At 39.7% G+C, this 24572-nt stretch overlaps 1 protein-coding gene across 1 annotated transcript; it reads right to left on the bottom strand.

The window, feature by feature from the left end:
• Nucleotides 1-923: 923 nt before the first annotated feature.
• SEC24A (SEC24 homolog A, COPII component) lies at nucleotides 924-24527 on the bottom strand. Its single transcript, XM_021549426.3, has 23 exons — nucleotides 24370-24527; nucleotides 19121-19642; nucleotides 17559-17711; nucleotides 15888-15965; nucleotides 15408-15574; nucleotides 14619-14791; nucleotides 13551-13653; nucleotides 12638-12764; nucleotides 12197-12306; nucleotides 11719-11831; nucleotides 10941-11059; nucleotides 10217-10272; nucleotides 9716-9922; nucleotides 9303-9423; nucleotides 8588-8746; nucleotides 7900-8073; nucleotides 7705-7815; nucleotides 7149-7324; nucleotides 6032-6169; nucleotides 5246-5350; nucleotides 5017-5109; nucleotides 4403-4506; nucleotides 924-4000 (listed from the first exon to the last, which is right to left on the bottom strand). Exons 1-23 carry the CDS (start codon nucleotides 24392-24394, stop codon nucleotides 3886-3888), a joined length of 3249 nt encoding a protein of 1082 aa, XP_021405101.1. The 5' UTR covers nucleotides 24395-24527; the 3' UTR covers nucleotides 924-3885.
• Nucleotides 24528-24572: the final 45 nt, after the last annotated feature.

The following is a 24572-nucleotide window of genomic DNA, read 5'->3' as shown; positions in this document are numbered from 1 at the left end:
GCCAGGACAAACCCACGGCCAGGACAGGTGCCCACTGCCAGGACAAACCCACGGCCAGGACAAAGCCCACGGCCAGGACAAACCCACTGCCAGGACAAACCCACGGCCAGGACAGGTGCCCACTGCCAGGACAAACCCGCTGCCAGGACAAACCCACGGCCAGGACAAACCCACTGCCAGGACAAACCCCACGGCCAGGACAAACCCACTGCCAGGACAAACCCGCTGCCAGGACAAACCCACGGCCAGGACAAACCCACTGCCAGGACAAACCTGCTGCCAGGACAAACCCACGGCCAGCACAAACCCGCTGCCAGGACAAACCCGCTGCCAGGACAAAGCCCACGGCCAGGACAAACCCACGGCCAGGACAAACCCACGGCCAGGACAAACCCACTGCCAGGACAAACCCACTGCCAGGACAGGTGCCCACGGCCAGGACAAACCCACGGCCAGGACAGGTGCCCACGACTCCCCCAGCCACTGCAGGAGTGGTGGAGTTCAGCAGCAGCAGGCCAGTGTTATGTGTATTGGGGAAAAAAACAGAGCTGACAAATCCAATTAATATTTCTACAATACTGAACGAGAGAATTCTGTATTTAAAACCAGTTAAATACAGAAGTCAGACTACCAAGCTCATGCATTAACTCATCTATAATGGGCCAGAGGCAGCAGTGAGAACATCTCAAAAAAATCTGTAAGCATTAAGATGGAATGGCTTTTACAAAAAAGCTGCTGAAATAATGGGATGTTAAATGAAGATAGAGGATTAGCTAAAATGAAATTGATCACCATCTTGGGATGTTGCTGAAGGCTAAATTCCAGCCATCACTGTCAGCAAGCTCCTGTGATCAACATGGTGTTTCTCTCAATTAAATACATTGTTCTACTTTTATTTATAAGAAAAGAGTGATGGACTGGCATGAGTTCTTTCAATTAATTTTATTGAGTAGCCAAATCTGATAAATTAGCACAGATAAAATAAGCATTTGCATGTGTTATAAATGACTTTTTACAGGAATAAAACAGTGAAAATTACAAACTGTAAAAAGGAGGACAAGTAAATCCTGTCTCAAATTCAGAAGGGGGAAGATTTATAACTTCATACTGAAGATCAAATCTTTGCATTCAGAGAACAAAGATTTAATATTACAATATTATACACTAGTTTACAAAATTAAATTTACTATAAGGATTACATCCATAATAGTAAACAGAACCTTAAAATCACATTTAATGGTCCCTTAACTTAACAGCCATTCTGCATCTTTGATTAAATTCTGTTAAGAAATTAATTCTAAATAAAAGTGAATCATTCTAGTTATTGCAACATAGTCTATGGACTTAGACTCAAATATATTAATTTAAAAACAGTAATGAAAGCAAAGTAAAATGGATGGTAACAATGTTGGCTGAACACTTATGTGTCAAAATAAGAAATAGTATTAAAAAAAAAAAGTGACTACAAAGAGAGACACCTTCACCACACATTTATAGTGGTGGAGTTGTGGTGCTGAGATCTAAGTAGCAGAACCACTCTTGCCTATTTTTGTAGTCCATCTTCAGTGTCCTCGTTTTACAATTGTATGTAAAAAAGCAACCACAGGTAGTGTGTGTGTTCATGTTCCCTGTATTGCCATTACAGCAGTACAAGTGAACCAGCAGGCCTTCCCCCCTGCAAGGGAATAAACAAAGTTCAATAATTTCTTCTGAAGTGAACTCCCAGACGGTTCATCTGACTCATTTATCATGTTTTGCTCTCTAAAACTTAGGGACTCATCTTCAAACTTGTTAACTGCCACAAAGACTGACATCTTCAGCCATTAGTCTGGTGTACATAAAGCACATAAAGCAATGAGGCCATCTCCAGTATTTCTGTGTCTTAAAAAAAAGGGATATAGTAGCAAAATACAGTCACAGTAAGAAATAGACTTTGGGTGGGCTATTTGATGTAAGGATGGTTTTCAATTCAACTTCTGAGTGATAATATACCCAAAACCACAAGGTTTAGGGCAGAACCTATGCAAGTGCAGAGGTTCCATTTATGATTTAAATGAAGAGATCCCTTTCCCTCTCCCTGTGGGGGAAAAAAAATCAGACTGCAAAGCTTAAAAGACATCTCTTCACTATGACTAGAAACTGTGCAATTCTCTGAAAAGCAGTTCAAGTAAATATATTCCTGTTTGCTACGGAGGCAGCAGACAGGGAAGCTTAAATTGGTTCTTTAATACTATTTTCATGCTGTTTTAGCCATTGTTCTGAACTTTAGCTTCTTGTGCTCAAGAACAATTTCTCCCAAGCAACTCCTCCCCTGTCACGAGGCAAATCCTGACAATTACAAGCAGCTACAGCCTGAAATGGGAGCAAATGTATACCCAAAAGTTTACCCTACTGACATTTTTATCTCCAAAAGTCCTAAGCACAGTACATTTGACCACTCACAAGTGTTTTACCTCTTCAAGTTACTTGCCCCACAAAGTAGGTTTGAAAGACCTTTAAGCTTACCACTATTAAATAAAAAAAGCAAACCAAGATTTTTCCATATGTACCACTTCCATGGGCATTGGAATACAGTAACTTAAAAACTTTTTACATTGGTAGCTATCAATGATAGCTTAATCTTGAAAACTAAAGAATTATCAATACACCTCTATAAAATTATTTAAATATTTTTTGTATACAAGCTTTTACTTCAAATCCGTTGTCAGCTTCGGTCTGTAGCTCTGGCAGGATCTCAGAGTATATTTAAAGCTTTTATTTGGTGCACAGTGGCCTTGGACCTGGGCTCATTACACAGCTCCAGCAAAACACCTTTTTTTTAAAAAACTTCAGGCATGTCTGCAACCATATACATATCTTCAAATTCATTATAATAATTTTGTTCTTGGAAAAATAATTTCCAATTTGAATGTCAGAATATTCATTGTTGCAGACCAACATTTGGTCTGAAGTGCTGCCAACAAACTTGCTTCAGAAACACCAGATCTGAGGGGCCCAACATTCACTTAAAGTAAACAAGACCTAAAAGTCTACTGAACATAAACCAAACAAAATCTGAGATAGCCTTCCTTGCTCTTCCCCTCCCACACTATTCATAAGTAGATATTAAAACTATTCTTTTTACTGAAGAAAAGCAAAGCTTACAATCCAAGTCTACCTTTGCTGCCAACTCAGCCAATGACTTTTTAAAATCTGCCTCATGTAGGGCCCACTTTTCCCCACTGTTTTTAAAATTAGAATACTGACTTATTAAAAGCCTCAAGAAATTCATCCACCTTATCCAGGTTAAGCTTACCTTTAGTCCTATTAGCCATAATCCAATCCAAGCACTGGATTCTACACTTCACAAGCATTTGTTCATTTCACAATGAACACTTCTTTCATTGCTACTTTAAGCAATAAGTTGAACATTGAGATGCTCTGTCTACAATCACTGGATGCACTTAGAAAGAATTTCCCTGCAAATCATGATCAGTATTGTGAGGTTTTATATCTAGCAGCAACAACAACAAAAAAAAACCAAAACAGTTACAGAAATATACATTTTGAACAACAAAGAACTCTTTATTTTACAAAATGTATTTCACCTTTTCAGTATTGCCTTTGTAAATGTACTTCATGCTGCAACTACTTACAGTAAAAACACAATTTGCAGCAAATTAAAGGTGCTCAACCAGTTCCAACGGTTTGATTTTTAAGGTACAATATTATGTAGTTGCACATTTGAGTCTCAGATGTGGTCCTTTATTTGCTTTAGTTCGTTGAAATCACAGTGAGAACTTCTCATCAACTGCCTCAGGCCACAGATTTAATGAAGATACTACAAGCACAATCATTCTTTACTGCAAAATCTTTCCTTAAAGAAGTAAGCCAGAGGCTAGTGTTTCATTTATTCACTTGCTGCTGTATATGAAGGAGGAATTCATAGTATGATAAGGCTGATTCTGTTCTGTCTTCAATCATATTTTGCAGAAAAATTGATTTCAATGGACTTTCATCCCTTAAAAACAAAAATATAAGTGTTTGAGTGGAATTAACATTTGCCATGGGCTACCATCCACTAATAAAATTACAGGTCAAGTGGCAAGACATTTCAAAAGCTTAAGGACATACAAAAAAAGGATCTCAAATAGTCTTCAGTAGTGATTAATCCTAATAAGTGCTCTTACCAGCATTTACTTCATTTATCTGACATTGCCTAAAGATTCCTCTGTGACATTTATTCTTAGTCTTTTGAAATTCTAATTGGAGACAACTCATAAGTCATATCTGTAGTCAAATCTGTCAAGCACAGCACACACTATTGTTAAGAATTCCATTAGGAAAGTTCAGTATATGATATCCAAGTATGTATTGTTAACAGGTTGCTGAAGAAGCAAAGAGACTTTTAAAAAACACTTACTTTATTATATATAGTATAGGAAAGAAAGGTCTCTGCTCCCTCAGCCAAGAAATGAAAGTTCGTGTTCTGATGGATTCTGCCGTTTCAAGTTCTGGGAGATGTGTCTAAAAGCCAAAGGGTTTCATTAATACAAATTTTTCATAAAAACAGTATAAGGAACACTTCAAATAGTCCAACTCATTAGGTATAAAGAAAACCCAGACAGATCTGTTTTGTGATGTATAGTTTCAGTCTTGTCTTCTCTGAAGGGGCTTGAAATAGTCAAGAGCACTAAACTCCTTTCAGCAATTAGCTGTCAGAATGGTGATGACTGAGCTGTGATTGATTCCTGTTTTGTTGCAGAAACTAAAGGATTTCCCACTAACCCATGGTGCTCTCTATTTGCAAGTGTTCTTAGTCTGCTCCCACAGGTCTGAGAAACTCAATCATTGTCAGCCTCTTCCTACTGTGTCTTCATGAGGGGAAACTCCAAGAGGTAACAGCAATTATTTCTTTTCTTGGATCTGGATCTATACCACTAGAGGGCTAATATCCGAGTAGTGTAATTTAATTCTCATGCAAATGATATTCTGGCAGCGCTGTATGTATGACTGATGTGCAGAGCAAGCACGTACCATATTCTGTGGTATTGAGCCATAATTTGGAACTCCAAGGACTTGGCTGATAAAACCCTGCCCACAGTTCTTCCCAATCCACAGAAACATCACCTGAAAGAAACCCAACAATAACATTAATCAAGCCCAAAACACACCTCAGCAGTCTCATACATATTTTGGGTTCTCAGAAAGAACACACCAAGTAAACTTGGATACTTTTTTAAATCCCCCCCACCACACAACTTACCGACCCAGCATCCATAAGATAAGCACCATCCCTACTCAACTTCTCCACTGACAGCTGGAGAAGGGGTGGCTGAGGTATTGTTCTGTCATTTATGTTAAGAGCTCCCTAAAAGAAGGATGGAAAACAGTGGTTCATATTTTGATGAAAAAAAACCAGAGTATAACACTAAATAAGACGAGGATATATTACACTGAATACTGGAACTGGACCATTTTTTTCACTTTAGCTCAAGCCATTCTGATCACTTAAAGTGATAATTTACTTTATTAATTAGTAATTTACTAATAAATCTTAATGTTTTATTTAGAAAGGGTAGATGTCATCAAATGTATTTTAGTTAATTACTTCTAGAACTGGAATATCTGATTTATTATGTACCAAAGATGTGATTTCTAAAATTATTCAGGGTTTTACATAAACATTCCCTGTTCTCAAAACTGTTTGATATTTTAACATAAAGGAAGCTACAAAGGGACAAAAACCACATTATGATGTCTTTATGTATATGTGACTTTATAGCACAAGATAATGACACAAGGCAAGGGTGAAATAAGTTAGGAAAAAACTTTCCCCATCCATCCATAGCAAAACACAGCTCTTCTCCAGAATTCATCAATCCAGTTCCAAATAACAAATGCATAAATGCAACAAGTGGGGAAATACGAAACATTGCATTTTAGCTATGCAGCTTTAATATGGAAAACTTGGGAGATTTCTAACACATTTACTTTCACATCACATAGATCTTTGGAATCAAACAGATTATGCAGCAAGGCCAAGACTCACCTCATCTGTGAGACTATCAACTCTGTACAGACTGGGATGTGTCATGAGCATGAGGTAAACAAGGGGCTGGTTTTTCACCTGACACATGGTAAAGATGCGTTCATCCAAACGTGTGTTTGTCCCAGTTTGAAATGATTTCTGCAAACAACCAAGCATTTAGTTTAACCATTAAAGCAAAGCAAGATAAGACACATTGCCTACTGCTTAAGTTTTAAAGATGTACCCGAAGTCTTTTCTCATTGTATTTTACTTCTCCATAGTTCTCTTCAGTGTTTCACATAGAAATCAAACATTTCTGGATTTTAGAACTAACCTCAACCTGGCACCATCAGTCCTCTCTTACAGCTATGAAAGCTATCTCTTACAGAGATGAATGCACCCTAAAATACTAACATAGACCTCAAAAATGCTACTTCATCAAAAATGATGAAATTTAAAAGCATAAATATTGGAGCAGTTTACAATTGGTTTCAATGTACACAATCTTAGGTCTGTATTAACAAGAAAGAGATAGTCCTGGCTTGCTGGGACAAAAAAAAAAGCTATAAATCAAAGTAGGGCTCACTCCTCCCACCTGACTGGATCAAATGCTTATCAAGCCTTTCATATGAAAAAGCTCAGTATGAACATGCTGGTTAATTCCTAACCAAGATGTATGAATCCAAAACTTCTTTTTGAACCAAGAAACCAGTCTGTCCAACACTTAAATGTTATTTCTAGTATCAGTTCAGGGAAATTAAATTTAAAAATACTTACACTGATCAAATACTGTGAAATGCTTTAAACCTGTTGCAAGAACAGCCAGCCAACTCCCTCTCTGCCACACCCAGCTCTCTTCTAATCCACACTGAACTGCTGTGTGGATCTGCATTTCCAGATACACACAAAACTGAGATTTCTGAGAAAACGCTATCAGTACCGTGACACATTCTCTTCACTAGTCAGTGTCTTTATTATTTTGCCATCCATTGCTTAAAACATTTATACTTTTGGTTTAATGCACACTTCTAAATTCCTACTTTTGAACTAAATCATTCCCCATCAAAGAACTGTCCTTTGACTTCAGGCTGACCTGCCAGACAATCATCCTCGTGCCTGGCTTCCCTTCCCCTCTTACCTGTTTTAAGAGTGCCAGTATATAAAGTGGGAAGAGCCGCAGTGAGAAGGGAGCTGTGAGCCCTGGCTGTTGGATGCTCAGCACGGAGGAGCGATAAGCAGCTAAAGAATCGATCACTGCATTGACCAAGGCATCCCGAGCATCGCTCAGCGTGGCGGAAACAGAGCGGTCCACAGCTGACAAAAGAGTGCAAGGCTCAAGTAAGAGGGGCTCCTCCCTTGGCAGGAATACAGTCACAAACATGAACTTCTTTCATGTTATCATATATGTTGATGCAGCTTAAGCTTTTACTACATTCTAGGGGAAGTCAAGTGCTTCAGAAAAAAGCTGGGGGCCCATTATGATGCACCACACTGAGCCTAAGCCCAGGTGATTACACACAGCTCTACTGATCCTTCACCTAAGCCAAGCATTAAAACCTAAACTCTCTTAGGATTGCAACTTCAAAAGCACTCTTAGAATGAGGGAGAATCTTTTCTTCTAATCCAGAGGATTATTGCTCAGACCTTTAAGGATACAATCCACACATATCCACACAAGCTCCTAGCACACTCACCCATATTGGCTAGGAGCCCTGTGATGGCCTGCACATCTGCCCCCAGGTACACTTCACTCAGCGTTGTGACAACAGGTAAGCACATAGTGTGGACACGAATTCGTCTTTCACCTGCAAGGAAAGACAACTGTAACCTCCATGCTTGTTTGATGAAGCAACACTACAAAAGCCACTGCTGGCTCAATCTAACCTTACCTTTGCTGGAGGTGTACAGGAGAGCTGACTGAAAAGAAACAACTTGCATATCAGTAAGACTCTCTTCCACTGACATTTGCACAGCGTATCCCGCATCTGGGTTTACATTGGGTAATGACAACAAGTCTGTAGATCGTACAAAGAAGTTCCCATGGAAAGTATGAATGGAAAGACCTACAAGACAATAATGAATCAGTATGGGTCCTATAGCTGTGAAGTACAGGCACTATATACAGATCTGCCATCAATATGTATGACTGTACTGGAAAGTTCCCTCTCAATGAAATACATTATCTTCAGAAAGGTAAACACTGCAAGCTGACAACTCATCCAAAGAATCTACAAAGCCTAACAGAAAGTGGGAATTAGCAAGGCAAATCAATGCAGAGTAGTAGAGAGTATCTAGATTATACAAACAGTCCCTTGCTGAAATAGTTCAGGAAATTTTCCCAGTTTTGACCATTATAAACTGGAACCTGAATGCCAAAAAACACACTGCAAATACAGTGTTAAAAAAAACCTGTCTTATCCCTGGTACTGAATTTTACTTTTCTGATCATTACCTTTTAATCATTTGAGGTTACAAAATAGCTAGAATACCAATGAAAACATTCCCAAAGAGTAGCAAACACCCACTTCCCTCTTCTTCACCCTGCAAAAGTCTAAGAAGATTTTTGTGAATTCAGACCTTTGGTGCATCTTATCCTCATGACAGCCTCAAACCCAATTTTTCTAGTTAAATATCGCTTCAGTTCCTTTTGCAGTTTCTCCACCTGGACAGGGTTGTGTTTATGATGGTAAGATTGGTAGTAGTAGACACTACCTGCAGAATACCTTGATATACAACCTGAAACAAAACCAGTATACATTGGAGAGTGGAGACAGTTGCTGCTGCAGTCTTTAAAGTATTCAATTGTTCACACCTGCAAATCACTCAAATACGAAGTTACAGATCTGCCTACAGAGACAAATGTAGATACAACTGTATATTCTAATATGTGACAAATTTCAGGTGTGAAATAGTTTTCCATTGACCTGAAATTACTGTCACTTGAAAGTTTGGTTAAATAGAAAAAAAATAATTAAAATGCTAATAAAACTTGCTCTAAAGGCAATGACACTGATGGTTAAAAGGGCATAAAAAAGGAAGAAACTATTTCTGCAACTTGCATCAGTAGCACAAGAATCCTGAGTCACTAAGGGAGGACACGAAAAGAAGTAGGTTAAATCAAGACTTAAAAGATCACATTCTATTCACCGTCACTGCCCTGCAAGGACAAGTTTGTATCTTGACACACTAGTTTAATTCAAATCACGTTCATCTACTAAATATTAATATAGATTCTATGCATTTTCTCAAAATACAAGAGTTACATGCCCCAAAAGAGCTTTATATGACGTACCTAGAGAAGCCAAGTCAGAATATTGCCCACTAAGAAGAAATAAATCCACTGCAACCTGTTGCCCTGAACAGTCCAAGGCCAACTTCTTGTAAAAATCAGTTGATGGTGTCAGATGTATATCCTGTTAACACAGTGGAGTATTACAAAATACAAATGTAATTAAAATAGATTCATACATTTATTGTCTGTTTTCAGAGACACAATCAATTCTCCATCATTGATTAAAAATATTTCCTTAAAAAAAAATCAAGTAATTATTTTGTGTTTATATTGTCTGGTTTTTCTTTTGGTTTTTCCTGCCACTTTAAAAGGAGCAAGACAAGCACAAAATTAACCCAGAAGAGGAAATCCCAGAACCACCTACATGCACAGAACAGAGTTGTTAAAACTCTCAACCTTTTTGCTTTCCTAACCTTTGCTGTTGCTCTTTGGTTTGGCTCCTCTCGTGACTTTAGTGCTCCCATTCCCACAGACGGGAGCTGTGTCTGGAAGACAGTGATTCTACCTCCAGTGGGGGACATCAGTTTAAAGGCAGCCTGCAATGCAGGCCCCAGAGCACTCTGAGTTTCCAGGGACTTGGTAAACATCTGTGGCAATGTCCTCAGCAGATCTTGAATTAGCTACAAGTGAGAAAACAGTATTAGGCCTATGAAGGTTTTCTACTTTATATAGACCGATAGCTGAACATAACCAAGTATTAACACTTCTAAAAGTCCTAGAAAAATTGAAGTACTGTCTTGTTTCAGGTTGGCAAGAACTTACAGTGACATAGATAAAAGACCTCTTTTCTTGCCTCAAACCTGGCATTTGAACAGCTGGTGTTAATGAGCATTAATTAATCAAAACATTACCAAACATATCCTCCTCAATTATGTAAACGTCACTAGTTATGTAAAAAAGTCCTTGCTTCTTACCTCTTTATTTTCATTCAAATTTACTAATAAGTTTTCTGGCATTGGTATAAACACATCTGAAAGGGAAAAAAATGTTTGAGTTATCTTTTAAAAACACATCAAGCTTTCCCTGACTTTATTTGCCAACCATCATACTTATGGGAAAAAAATACACAGTATCAGTGTATTAACCCATGTAAACATAATTATGGGGATTTCTTTTTTTTCCTCATAAGCATTCCTGTGGCTAGAATCCCATGTTAAGTGCAGCTATCAACAGGGCTGAAGGGTAATCAAGACTGTTAAATAAAATCACATCAAGACTGTTAAATAAAATCACATAGCAAATATTTCCAGTGTTCATTCTACCCTGCCCAATAATACCCAGTGAAAGGTGATTTGAAACAAAAGGCAGGACAAGCACTAAGCACCAGCTACAAGAAAATCTATATAAAAGTATCTAGCATCAGTATTAGGGATTTCAAGAGGAATCTAGAGATTTGTACAAATTAAACTAGAAGTTAGGAAAGCTGTCTTCATGTTTGAAGTCATGAGCAGCCACAGCATTGCTCAGACATGAGGGAGATGTCTTCATAAACAAACTTGCAAAATATGGTATTTCTAAAGTCATTACTAGAGAGACTAATGGTGTGATCTAGAAACTCCCACCAGATCTGTATTTTTAAAGGCTGTCATAACCAGAAGTCATTAATAGGTACTGATCACAAAAATTATTTTTGCATACCTTCAATATCTGAAACTATAAGCATCTGAGGCTGAGAGAGACCTTCCTGAAGACTGTAGAAATGGATTGTGCTGTCAAACGTTATGAAGCCTATTTTTGTTCTAGTGTTCCCAGGAAGCCTGAAAATGAGACATATGGTGTTCAACAACATGAAATTTCATTTCTGCAGGCTTTTTTTTTTTTTTTAACATCCACTGCATCTCTCTGTGGTGGTTACCAAGCAGATAGTTTAACAGTTAGACTGCAAGAGCTTCACTAAGTCATTCTGGAAAGAAAAAAAGCCACAACAAAAAAGTAGCTCATGGTAGAGTCAACTAGCAGGCAGGTGAAAACCTTTTAAGAGGGTAATCAGAAGTGGAAGAAAAGGAATAAATAAACTGCAAAATTCCAAGTAGTGTTTATATAAAATTCAAACAGTATGCATTTTATGACAAGTTTATTAGATGTATGACTCTTTTCAGCAAATACTTATCTAAATTTCAGCTTCTTAAAAAATACAGTTCAAAAGATAAGCATGATGCTTACATTCTTTTGGGGATTTATGAAGCATATAGGAAAGAATCAGACTGAAAATCAAGCCTCAAAATTACCTTTTATACTGGTGTAGCTGTGAGGGGAAAAAGACTACAGCTTTATGGCCCACTTTAACACAACACTGGCCATTGTTTGCCCACACTAGAAAACTTGTCTTCCAGACAGAAAGGATTGGCATGTTGGTGTCTATCACAAGTTTCTTAAGGCGAATGAAAATTGGAGATTTTAAGAAAAAAGTACTTACGAGTCAAGATTGTCTAACAAGGTCTGACAGACTGTGTTCAAGTATCCTGTCTCCACTGCATTGTGAGAGACATCAAACACAAAGAGGTACACGGGTGGCTGAGGTGGACGCAGCTGAGCAAAGAAAAGATTACCTTTCATTTTCAAATAGCATTTGTTAGATTTGGTTTATTCATTCTATTCCAAGTTTAAACTGCTAAAACAGCACACAGATGATAGCTAAAATTTCTGGATGCATTTGCCTCTTATTTGGTAATACCAGAATTCTAGTTTTCTTCCCAAAATACCTACATATTCCAAATACAGAACAACTTTGACATCATAAATGTTTAGAAGTGAACTCTAAGGTCCTCCCCATGATACACTCCTTAAGGCAACAGCTGTTCTACTGAACTGGAAAGCATCCTCTGAAACAAAGCTTTCTCTGATTTCCCTCTAAAAATAAAACAAAGGGAGAGAATAAGTAAATAAAGCCTTACCATGTATTCAGATGGAGCCATAAACTCAATAGTAGCATTCTGGACTTCAGGTCTTTTATGAGGTTCTCCATAAACTCTTGTCACAGGATTATACAGGAATTCTTCAGGAACTACACAGATAAGTTTATAAATTAGTATTTCACACTAGTATTGGCTGTGCTACATTTTAAAACAAATACATCAACTCTTTTGTGGCTGTTGGGCCACATGGGGAACTATACCAGGCAGTGGAGTTGTTACACTTGTGCAAGGGTACTGTGAGGGACTACTTGGGCTCATGGTGTTTCTTTAGGGACACCACTGTCACTGGGAAACATTTCTCATGACTCCCAGCATGACTGACAACAATCCCCCTACTTGATGTGACCAACAACACTCCAGCCTCAAAGGCCAAGGTGAGAAAGGTTAATTGCAACACTTTCAAGCACATCTACAACTTACCATCATTGACTCTATAGCACAAATTGCATTTCCATCTCCTCTGGTCTAGGAAGCTGACAAAAGGGTTGATATACGTCCGGCAGGAACGGCATCTCACAATAATACTGGAAGTGACCACTGGCAATTGCTGGAAAGGAAAAGCTTCCTGTTTTAAAGCATCCTCACCCTGCAGCTGCTCATCTGTGGTAACACCACCACCTACACTGAGCTGGCTAGGGAGGCAAAGCATCCTTGTTGAAAGAAGGAGTACTTCTGCATCCTCACAGTATCACTGCAATTCCTTAGTAAGACAGGTAGGAACTGAACTCTTAACGTATTTGACTGTGCAGGTTCCCTTTCCAAGCCTCTAAATTCTTGAATTTTACACTGATGGTTTAAGATCAAGTCCTGCACCCAATACAGATCAAAAAACAGAGGGGGCAAAAACCCCACATGTTTGAAAAAATCAGTTAAACTGAGAAAAAAACCCAATGTTTAAGAAAGATACTGCTAAATTCAAAGTTTTCTGGCTATTTCATGACATCCAAATCCATTCAACTTTGTCAAGTCCTGAGTTTAGAATTAATACTAGGTTTGAAATTAATAACTACAACTGATATGTGACAACCTGGAATTTAGGTGCTGTCTTCTACCACAGTCCAAATTCTGTGCTGCCTTTAAGCTTCTGGGTTTTTGAGGTTTTGGAGGCTTTCTTTTTTAATAAGAAGTGAGACCTGAAGGTTTAAATATGGTAGGGAGAAATAATTGAGAAAAATTACAGCAATCCTTATGGAATAAGGAAATCTCAGTTACTATGGTAATTCTTCTGGGACAAGATACCTGTCATTGTTTTATAATTCATTGTCCATTGTCTGGACTCTAGTAAAGGCATAGTTGATATTTCAGCATGTAAAGTTTTGAATATTTCTCATACCGATAAGTCTTTGAAAGGATGAAGCAGGAGCCCCAAAGGAAGTTTGGCTTTATTCAATAAGGCCTGAGTTTGAGGAATGTTAGTCAGGGTACAGCGGAACAACCTACATGGATGACAAAGGGTTATTTTCAGAGGCTTTCAAATAAATTATGATTTCAGTAGTACAGTATATTTCTCTAGAGCTGTTAATGGTGAATTTCTGTTTCCAGATGAAAGATCTCTATGTCTGTCAAATAATTTTGTTTCTGAGCTTGACCCACAGTACATACTTTGAGTTCTTATTTTACACAAATGTTCTTTACACAGAACTGAATGTTATTTTAGTCACTCAAGTCAAAGTTAAGCCTAACAATATTCAAAGTTGCAATAAATCTTTATATACTAAATGTTATTTTGGAATAAATCAGAACCAGCAATGTTTAAAAGGTGGTTTTAAAAACACAGTAACTATAAACAATCCCACAATCATTTTCGGAGTCTTGAGCACCTAGCAGCAGGTGCAGATGTATGTGGCAGTTTTGCAAATCCTGTCCAGCTTGTTTGCATGAACAACGTCACAAAGGCGCTGTTATTTCCTTTATCTACCATAAAAATATTTGCAAAGCAGAAGTCCCTGGCTATACACAGTCTGGTTGGTCTCCTCAGAGAGAATAATTAACTAACTGCCAGTCTCTTGTTTGAAATTTCATTTACTCCATTGTTTTAAATGGTTACTTTTCAATACAGAGGTCACCCATGTTTCCTCAGGCACAATCTTTTTGGTGTACCTCACCTGATTGAATTAACTCCTATTTTATATCTTCTCATCCATACTCACTCCCAGGCATAAAACTTGTATACTGTGCCTATCTATAGCTGCCATGTTAACAACTTTTTCCTCATACTTTCTACAAAGATTATTTTCCCTTCTTCAAAGTTAAACCCACTCACACTGTCTTTATTGTAACAGTGAAGCCCATTTTCAATATTTTCTACTCATAAAATTAATAAAGTATTTAGTGAAATTATGCTTATAAGCAGGAATTTATATTTCTATTTTGATGTATTATAGCAAATGCATGCTCTTACTCAGGATTGCAGTTGAGCTTCTGGATATCTTCATGCAAGTTGGGGACAGGAGCCTTCAAAATGGTGGTAGGAAGAATATTTCTTTCTTGAAGAAGATTCACAGGTCTTAACCCTTCCTGCTGTAGACTCAGGCCAGCCATTGATGCAGTTAAGTGATTAGTGCCCAGAGCAGGCTAGAGTCAAATCAAATTTCACAAATTAGCACCAACTACTTGGATGAAACCCACAGTCTGTTTAAAACCCCATCTATATCCCTTTCAGGTTTTTTTTGCTCATGTACTAATTGCTATTGTATAAATATATTTAGAAATGCTGGTTGTCACATGAACTTGAATTCTACATGTAACATAACAGAGTTATGAGAAGGAAAAAAGCATAGATTGCCTATAAAACTTTTGAAATACAGAGGCTCAGCTGGTGAAAGTGTTGGTCAGTTCACTTTGAATGTTCAGTGTAAGAAAAACCAAACACTTCAGCTAACAATAACAAAGCCACGGAAGAGAAACATGCCAAAAGCAGCTGAAAGTTTCAAAAGAAACATCCTGAACATATTTGAGGGTGGAACACTTCACAAAGAGCTGGCACAGAGCTTTTCCAAACTGGTACCAAGGCACAGACAAAAGCATTAATTCTGGGCTATGTCTGTCCTCTTGAACAAATGGTGCCCAAGCAGGGAATAAAGAAGCAGCATCCTAGGGATGCACAGCACATACCAACCATCATTTTTCTTTATCCACACACCCCCAGCAGAGGTAGTACTGAGATAGAAACCAGACATTTCCATTTTACCTGGTGAAAATGTTTTGATCCATCTGGATATTGCAAAGCAGATGCATTCATTCCTGGTGCTCCAGGTGGAGAAGTATGTTGGTAGCCTGGAGGTAATGCAGGGTAAGAATACCCAACACTTCTACTCATCTTAAGATTCGGGGCTGCAGGAGAATGATGTGGAGTTGCTAGAAGCAGAGTAGACAGATAATTGCTGAAGAACTGTATCTTACTTGAGGCATTAGTAGAACAGGAAAGCTGCCTGTTTAGTTTCTAAGTTTAAAAATACAGCTGCTGTCAACTTTGCAAAGGGCTCTCACCTACTTTACATATCACAAATAAACACATGCTAATTGTCAATGCTGCAAATTTTGCATTTAGCTCCAAGAAAGGCATTGAACCAAGTACATATGTTTGTACATAAATGCTTAAGCTTCTATCTTTCCCAGACTCTTAAAAGTTCCATAATAATAAAAACCATTTTTCCTCCAAAAGCCTTACCCATGAGGCCACCACCTTCAATTGCATCGTAGCTATTTTGCACTACAGACCCATCACTGGCAGCAGATCTGGCATCACCTTTAAATAAAAACAACAGGGAAAATTTGCACAAGTTATGAAGAAGTTTTAATGAGGTAACTGCAAAAAAAAACCTACTTGCTGGAAGAATATTAAGATAAGCATAGTTTGAATTTACTTTGGTTTTGAGCATCATAGTCTTTTTTTTAAGGAAAACGAAAGTCCCTACCCTTCTGGTTGAATAATCTTTTATGACTCCTTCCAATTAGGGATTTGCTATAGCTTCCAAGCCAACATGCAGTAAGGGGTCAGGGGATGCTCCTTCCTCAGCAGAGGAAGTCTATTTAGGCTAGCTGTAGTTTTCTAGTAACCTGTAGCTTAGGTTTCCTTAGTAACCTTTAGCTTAACCCTGAAGAACTTTTCCCTCTGATAATTCACAGAAACACTAAATTCCCTACACTTACACATTTAGTTCACTACTACTCAGCAAACAGTAACAGCTCTGACATAGTAATATACCAGTCAAGATAGAAATTCAATCTAAGATAGGAAAAACCTTGAGACTCAGAGAGTGCTCCCAAAGGACAGTTTTTGGTAAGTCAACTATGTCTAAATATACTAACACAACTATATATTGCTAAGGACAAGTAGGTACTCTATTTTTATTACTGTTTTTTATTAAAATCTTCAAAGATGACCCAAAAAAAGGAACTTGCATTACACACTGCATCTTCCTAGCAGCAGTCAACCTGCTTCATAGACGAAACATTTTTATCTCTCCAGGGCTCTGGAAATGTTTCTTTTCACGACGAAGAAAATATTTTCTAAGCAAAAGCTATTTCTAATGCATTTAATACATTTCAAACAAAGTTAAATCTGAATATACTATTTTTGTGCTCACAGAGCTACCACACATGAGAAACTGTCAATCTGAACATGGAAGGAACCAACAGCATTGACAGAACTGTGTTTGTAAAATTAAAGCTGCCAGCTCACACACAGCCCCATCTAGCATGGGCACTAAATGCCAAACAACCAGAGTCTGTCTGATACAGAGCCCTGAGGAGTTCTTAAACAATGGCATATTTGTGCAGAGCCCACAGGAAAAACTAAGTCAGGTATCTGTCTTCAACAGCTGACACTCCACAGCCTCCAGTAACTTCCTTCAGAATGCTAACAAATGCAAGATGTGTATTTCAGCGATTTTACACAGAGAAGAATACGGTACAGCTACATAAATAGCAAGGAATTGCAAAGTCCATATTTTATCTCTCCCTGTAGAATGAACAATACAGGGAGTCATACATGGATTTCTGTCCTAACAGTAGTCAGGGATGCAGAGAAATGAGATCCCTATCACTTTACAACACACAAAAGGAAAAAAATTATGCCAACTCCAGCAGACATGGCCATGTAAAACAGCACTTGGAAAACTTTTCAACTGTTAATTTCTTAAATTTTATCATGTCTGTTTACAATAATTTTTCTTCTTTCCAGGTCCTTACCTACTCTTTTCAGATTAAATTATTAGCTGTATTAGAATCAATTTTACAATTTGAGTTTCTAATAGAACAATGTGCTTGGCTTTAAAGGTTGCATATTACAGCAAGTTGCAGTGTTTGAATTCAACATAAAGAGCAAATTGCTCCTTACCTTCTTGGTTTGCAGCTGATTTTAGCAGAGGCTGTGCACTAGGTGGTCCTGCTACTGGTGGCCTAGGTGGACCACCAACTGGTGGAGGTCCTAAAGGCGGCCTTGGAGGGTGGAGCGGAGTTAAAGGCTGAGTCACTGGTGGAGGTGCAGATCCTATAAAGAGATTAACTTTTAGGAGGAGTTTAACCCAGCTGAAAAATTCATAAAAGTTTTGTTACAAAAATGCACAGATTGAATTCTAAGTATTTTTGTTATTCAGAGGTTGAACAGCATGAGATACATAATCCTAACCTGTGGGTAGAGGGTCTCAACTTCAGGTTGTTTCTATCATGCTTTTCTCATTCTGGGTTCCTGTATCTACTGATCTTTGTTGCTATTGTTGGCAAGAATTTCAAGATGTACAGAAAATATCCCAACTCTATAACCTAGTCCGGAATGATCATCCAACGTGTTTTAATTAAAAGTGAGCATTGTTATACAAAAAAAAAAAACATACCAGGGAAATGGCTCAGGAGGATTGAATGGCTATAAAAATTACTTATTCCAAACACTTGCTCTCATTCCGTATGCCACTTTCCAAAATTTCTCTGCATTTTCCTCACTAATTCCAAACTACTAACTGTTTATTCTAATTAAGTGCCAGAATCAGTTAAATAAATTCTGCAAGCTTAAGATATTTTGAACAGCATAAGAAAATTAGACAGGCATATAACAAAAAAAACTAGCATCAATAAAAATCTCTAATGAGGCTAAAAGCACTTAACAAGAAAAATTATTTGCTTTTACATGGAATATATTTCTGTACATAAGTCCTGTTTGCATGCTTAGTGAGAAAAAACAAACAACATACAGCAGTTTGGCAAAGAGAAGCTTGAGTACTAACTGTGTTTCCACAATAATCACAAGTTGCACAATAGAGCTATTTTGTATTAGAAAAGCTCTTACCATTGCATATACCAGCAGTAAAGCAGCAGGAGCAAAGTCTCCTATCTTTAGAGACTTTCTGAAGACTTAGAATTATCATTAAATGTGAAAATTACATGTTTGGGGAAAGGAAGCTTTCCATTGAACTGACCTCTATTTCAACAGCACAGAATGCTTTTCAGCTTTCTTTCCAGGCTGTGCTTCAGTTATTTGCATCAACCTGACATGCTATTCAGAAAATTACCTGAATCAAGTGGTTACTGACCATGCTTACTAAAGAGAACTAGTTTTCAAGTACTGGACTGATGTCCTGGTAAAATCCTGGACTGAAACATACTAATGCTCCAACAGTTATCCCAGGAAATGGTCTAGATCACAGAAACAGCATCACCCACACACAGCATCCCAAAACAATGGGACGCCATTCAGGAGTTACCTGCTCAGCCAGCTGAAACACCCACCCTGGGCACAGAACTTCCATTTCTAACCCAGAGATAGTATCCAGGTAGTTCTGATGGGTGTATCTGTTTTAACAATCTTCCACAAGCAAAATGTCACTGCAGAGTCAGTTCTGTACTAATTATTTTAAAAGGTCATTGAAAAATGGACATGGGTAGAATATCAAGAATTTTGATTACCTGGCTTCATGTAGCTGTTCTGCAGCGGAGGAGCCCCTGGAGAAGCAGCATATTGATAACTCCCTGCAGGATTTGTACTTCCTGGTAATGAGGATGGTGGCTGAGCTGACCCTGTCCCAGGCACATGAGCCAAATGGCTTGTTTGACCCCCAAGTGGCTGACTCACAGGAGTCTGGCTGTACTGCCAGTTTGAAAGCACCGGTGGGCTGGCTCCAGGAGGAAAGGTCCCAGCACAAGATACAGCAGCTGAGTTCTGTAATGCAGGCGGCAGCACTTGTGGAACAGGACCTGGCTGTTGTACTGGTGACCCAGAGAAAGCTGCCACTGGTGGTCTGTTGAGAGTCTGGCCAGGTCCTTGGTAATTGTTTAATTGAGAAACATTCTGAGAGCCACTATAGCTATACTGTCCAGAAGACTGATGTGGAGGAACCTTTGCCGGCATCTGATGGGAGTACGATCCTGGAACTGCAGGGCTGTATCCCTGGCCATCGGGGGACTGCATCAGCTGATTCTGAACAGGGCCTGGAATGAAAAAAAACAAAACTATATTTTTTAGAAAGGCAGTGCTGTGTATCACTTCTGAAAATAAAAGATGTTCCTGTGAATGTCGTTCCTTAGGATTTTATTAGTCTCCAAGCCATTTTAAATTTAAACCATTAGGTGTGACATAAGTACTACTGCAAGGGACATGAATTCAGCAGCATTTTGCTATTGACACTTATATCTTTGTTTTATTTCACAGTAACCTTGAAACCAGTAAGCATTCCAGTACCATCAATTCTCCTGGATTGAAACTCACACAGGATCCCATCCAGTCCTCAGAAACCCCCAAAAGCAAGCTGCCCACAGAGGAGCACTGTCCCACAGCAGCACACAGGAGCAGACCGAAAGCGGAAGATCCATTGCGTAAGAACTGCATTTCACAGGATGGCTGACACCAGCCTACACGTCAGCTTACCACAGTGACACTGCCAGCCAAGTGCCAGCACAGGTCACCACGCTACTTCTCAAGTGACTGAGTTAATCTATGAAAGTTTCTGCAGTTAATTTTAGTATGAGAACTATTCATACACATACAGCTCACGTGAGTGGCCAGCTGGTCACCAATACAGAATGAAGGGTAAGTTTATCATAAAATAATTCATTAGTCAGAAAAAAAAAAAACTTGACAAGTTGATGATGCTCTGTATGCAAATGTTGGTTGGTATACATGAAGTAAGTTTTACTCATTTGAAGAAGAAAAAAAATAAAAAAGGTTAATAACTCTCCAAAGAGTAAACAACATGGGCAAGAACATCATCAGATTTCTGCTTTACAGAGGAACAGGCTGACAGAATCCCATGGGATTTCCAGTGCAATAAGAGCTCCATCTACTACTGCAGATTGCTCATACCATTGCCACAAAATGGACATGCTGAAGAGAGACTATCAATTTTCAAGTGAAATCCTTCTGAGCAGAACACACTAGATGCTGCAGGCCATAGCCAGCTATGACTCCTTCACAACTATCAAAACACTTTCCCAGTGTTGTATCATTCAATTCAGCCAGTCGCATTGTGGCTCTCCTCATCCCCTAAAAACACAATTTAGATACTGGAAACTTCCACACACAGTCACACATTTAAAAAAAAAAAATATGGCTGGTTTCCTATTAGAATGTCATGGTTAAATTCTGAAAGGTGAGCAAGATCACATTTCCAAGTTAAAGTAACTCACACATTTCTGACAATAAATTAAGCTAAATGCAGAATACGTTGAAATTCTTAGGACAAACGCTGCACTGATAATTCAGCTCCTCATTCCCTAGAAAACCTTAGGCTCTGGGTCACACACAGCTGTTAATTCACCAAATATTGCACAAGTACATATAACTACTACAGCACCAGTGACCTCATCCCCACTGCCTCTTCTTCGTGCATAAAAGGTACACCCCGTATTATTATTACACCCTGTTTTCTAATTGTTCCATAAAGGTATTTAAAATGCTCTTTAGAAGCCTGATACTATCTCTTACCTTAACTTCAGGAGTATTATTCTCCAACCATTAATTTCAACATGCAATTTATCATTCAGTTAGGAAATCCTGTTATACCATACTGCCCTTACAATGCTGCTCCATAGATATTTGCAATTAATAATTCTCTAAAATCAAGAGTGTTTAAAGAAAAAGCTCACCAAGATGAAAATGCTTACAGTTATGAGTAACATTCAAAAACTACCCTGCAGTGTATCAGATGGGTTTCCAACAATCTATTTACAAATCCTACTGGCAATTAAACTTGCTAACTTTAAAAATTATGAATTCTTATCAAACCTTTTGACTGCATCTGCACAAACATTGATATAACATCATCACTATAAACTGTAGGAAAAACACAGAACAAATACAAATTGATTTAATAACTTGATTTTTCACCTTAGGGCATGATTCTATCCCAGGCAGAAATCAGAGTATTTGGATTGCTCTCTTATACACTGTTTTCCCTGCTTGAGGATAAAACAGTGGAAATGAGGTGATATCAAAAACTGACCTACTTGATATTTTCTATGGCACTTTATGCAAAAATATAAACGTTCCAACTTCAATTTTTATTTTCAAAGTCAGAAGCACGATGAAAAGTCTTGACATCCTCTTGTAATAGGTCATGTTTCCAAAATAATTCTGCACTAAGCTGCCAAAAAAAGTTATAGAAATAGCACTAAGGGACAAAACCCCTTTACAAAGAGTTTCACAATGCACAAAAACTTCTCAGGACTCGCTATTTGGCTGCAGCCAGATACTCATCTTGACCCGACCTCTTCACTGAGACCCATCAAGGAGTATCTAGGCTGTCCAGCTTTCCCCAAATGCTGCTGGTTTTCTGTGAAGTCGGAAGCAAACAAGGAATTCTGTGTGGACTGAAGTTACTTCACTTGCACAGCAGCAAAACAGCCAACACTCTGAGATCACAGAAATTAATTAGGAATAGAAGAAAGGCCACCTATTTAACAGCAAAAGTCTCCTCCACAACACAAGGCCATTTAACATTTCTAAGATATCAGGAATAGCACCAGAATATACATGAAGGTTGCTTGATGGTTTTATAAAATGGTCAAAGTACTAATGTGGATGGCCAGGATCCAAGTAATATTTTCTACCACGCAGAATTTCACTGTCCCCTACTCCAAGCCAGTTACTCAGGACATCACTTTTGCCAGCCACAAGCTCTAAGGAGATGCAAAGATAAACACTGAAAAGTTATGTCCCAACAGATGCAGTGGAATCAGCCACCACCAGTATCCACTTCATCTGACTCGACCCAATGGATTCCAAACCCAGCAGCTCCTAAAGCACCTCATGACATCAAAGTACCATGCTAAGGTATCACGAGAAGAGCAAAACATTCTAAAAGAATTGTTTCTCCTTCTTGTTTGCACTTAAGATCTATCAACTAGAAAGCAAATTAGACACCTGCAATTAAATGAGTACAGAATACTGGTCTTATTAAAAAAGACAAACAGAAATGAAGGAGAGGAAGGTTGTTGCTAAGCAACCCAAAGCTCTGTGCTAAACAATTTCCTGGGCAGCACATGGTGCTGCTGTGACAATTTACTGCCTTAGTGGACATGCAAGTTCAGGGAGTTACCTGCAAACACTCCACAAGCAACAAGTTGCAAAAGAAGGGCTGACAGGTATAGAACAATTTATCATGCTGTTGACGGTTTTCTTTCCTCACAGGCCACACCACTACAGCACTCAATACCCCCAAAACTGTTTTATAAAGCTTTGGTGTTAGTATAAACAGCAAGGATCACAGCATCCTCTCAACACACATTTTAAACAATGCTATGAACAGCCCATGCTTGAACAATTTAATTTATTTCAAAGGCCAGTAACCCAGACCTTATCTCTAACATACCATAACAACTGTTTAATTTGCATAACTCTACATTTCAGTTCTTTATTTTTCATACACCTGACAGCTGAATAGCCTGAAATTCCTCTTTCTCAGCTGCCTCTCCATAACTTCCATTATGTGCTTAATCTGACACTAGGGAAATGAGCAAACATAAAGCACTGCCAGTCTCTAAACCATCCCACTCAGTTACTCCATTAGCTAACGTTCTCTTTGTACAGCCTCTGCTCAGACCATAAGCTCCCAGGACACAGCTTCTCTCTCCACATTATGTTCATACTCTTCCCACTCTCTTGACCCTAGAAGCAACTACACAGTTAATTGCAAATTGTCGTTTTGCTGATGACTTTGAAGAAAAGCAATAAACACACTGTGCAGGAGGAGGGGGAAGAAAAATCAAAAGATCTCATTATAACTGAACTGCTTATGATGCAGCACAGCTACTGAAACACACAAGTGTATAATTAAGGAAGCAAGTGCAGAGGATGTGTATGCGAAATCAGGAGACACTTCCATCAGCACAGATTTGCACACATGCAACGAAAACAGACAGAGACAAGGCTGGCCCTGAATTTTTTAATCCTGGCTAGTAAGCTCAGTTTCACCTTCAATATCTCGTTATAAAGAAATACATTTTGAGGGGAAGAAAGTAATCAAGACTTTCCCAGTTTGCAGCACAGCGAACCAGATAATGTCGGCTTTACGAGAATGACAAGATAAGAAAGCCCCGCAGCGCCGCAGGCTGAGCTCAGCGATAACCACAGTGCCACATGTACAGCCCCGTTCCAAAGGGTCAAACCTCGGCTGTGTCACCCGTGTCACCCACAGGACCCACCCTGGCCAAGGGACAGCCGAGCCGCGCGTGTGACCCCGGCAGCCCCGACACGGGCTCTGTGAACGACACTTTCATACCGACAGACAAATGTACTCTGGGACACTTCTGCCATTAAAACAAACCAGAATGAAGATTTATTTTGCCTGATGAGCCGCTCTGCGCTTTCCTCAGTGACGCCAGGGGCAGGGCCCGGACCGACAGCAGCTCGGCCCCGCTGCCGGGGTCGCACCGGGAGCCGGCCCCGCCGCCGCTCCTTTCCTGCCTTCCTCCGGGTCAGCAGCCCCGGGCCGCGGCTGTCCGGGCTGCAGGGAGGGCACCGCCGCCTGTAACCCAGGGCCCGGGCAGCGAACGGGCCGTCCCCAGAACCCCTCCCCGCGCTCTGCCCCCGGGCACCGGCCCCGGCCGCCGCGGCCCCGGGGCGAAGGGCAGCCTGGGCCCGGGGGAAGCGCCCCGGGGCGGGAGCCGTCCCCTCCAGGCCCCGTCCCGCGCCGAGCCCCGCGAGCCTGGCCCGCACTCACCGTTGCTGTAGGGCTGCTGGGCCATGGCTCGGCCGGCTGCGCTCGGTGCCGTCCGTGTGGCGGCGCCGGCCGGGCGGGGGGACGGACCCACCGGAACTGCCGGGCGCGCGCGCAGCCGCACTGCGGACACGTGGCACTTCCGGGAGCGGCGCTGCGGCTTGAGGGGGCGGGGCCGGGGGCGGGGCGGGGCGGGCAGGCGGAGG

This window comes from Lonchura striata, chromosome 13 (genome assembly GCF_050655825.1).
Source record: "Lonchura striata isolate lonStrDom1 chromosome 13, ASM5065582v1, whole genome shotgun sequence".
In the NCBI taxonomy this organism is placed as follows: Eukaryota; Metazoa; Chordata; class Aves; order Passeriformes; family Estrildidae; genus Lonchura; species Lonchura striata.
This window is presented reverse-complemented; position numbering and strand designations above follow the sequence as displayed.

Excerpts from the sequence above, each read along its gene's own strand:
- SEC24A (XM_021549426.3), bottom strand. The coding sequence starts at position 24,394 with ATGGCCCAGCAGCCCTACAGCAACG. Across the intron at positions 14,792-15,407 it reads GATCAAAACATTTTCACCAG|CCTGCTCTGGGCACTAATCA; the intron begins GTAAAATGGAAA and ends ATTTGACTCTAG. Across the intron at positions 12,765-13,550 it reads ATCCTTTCAAAGACTTATCG|CAATTGCCAGTGGTCACTTC; the intron begins GTATGAGAAATA and ends TTTCCTTTCCAG.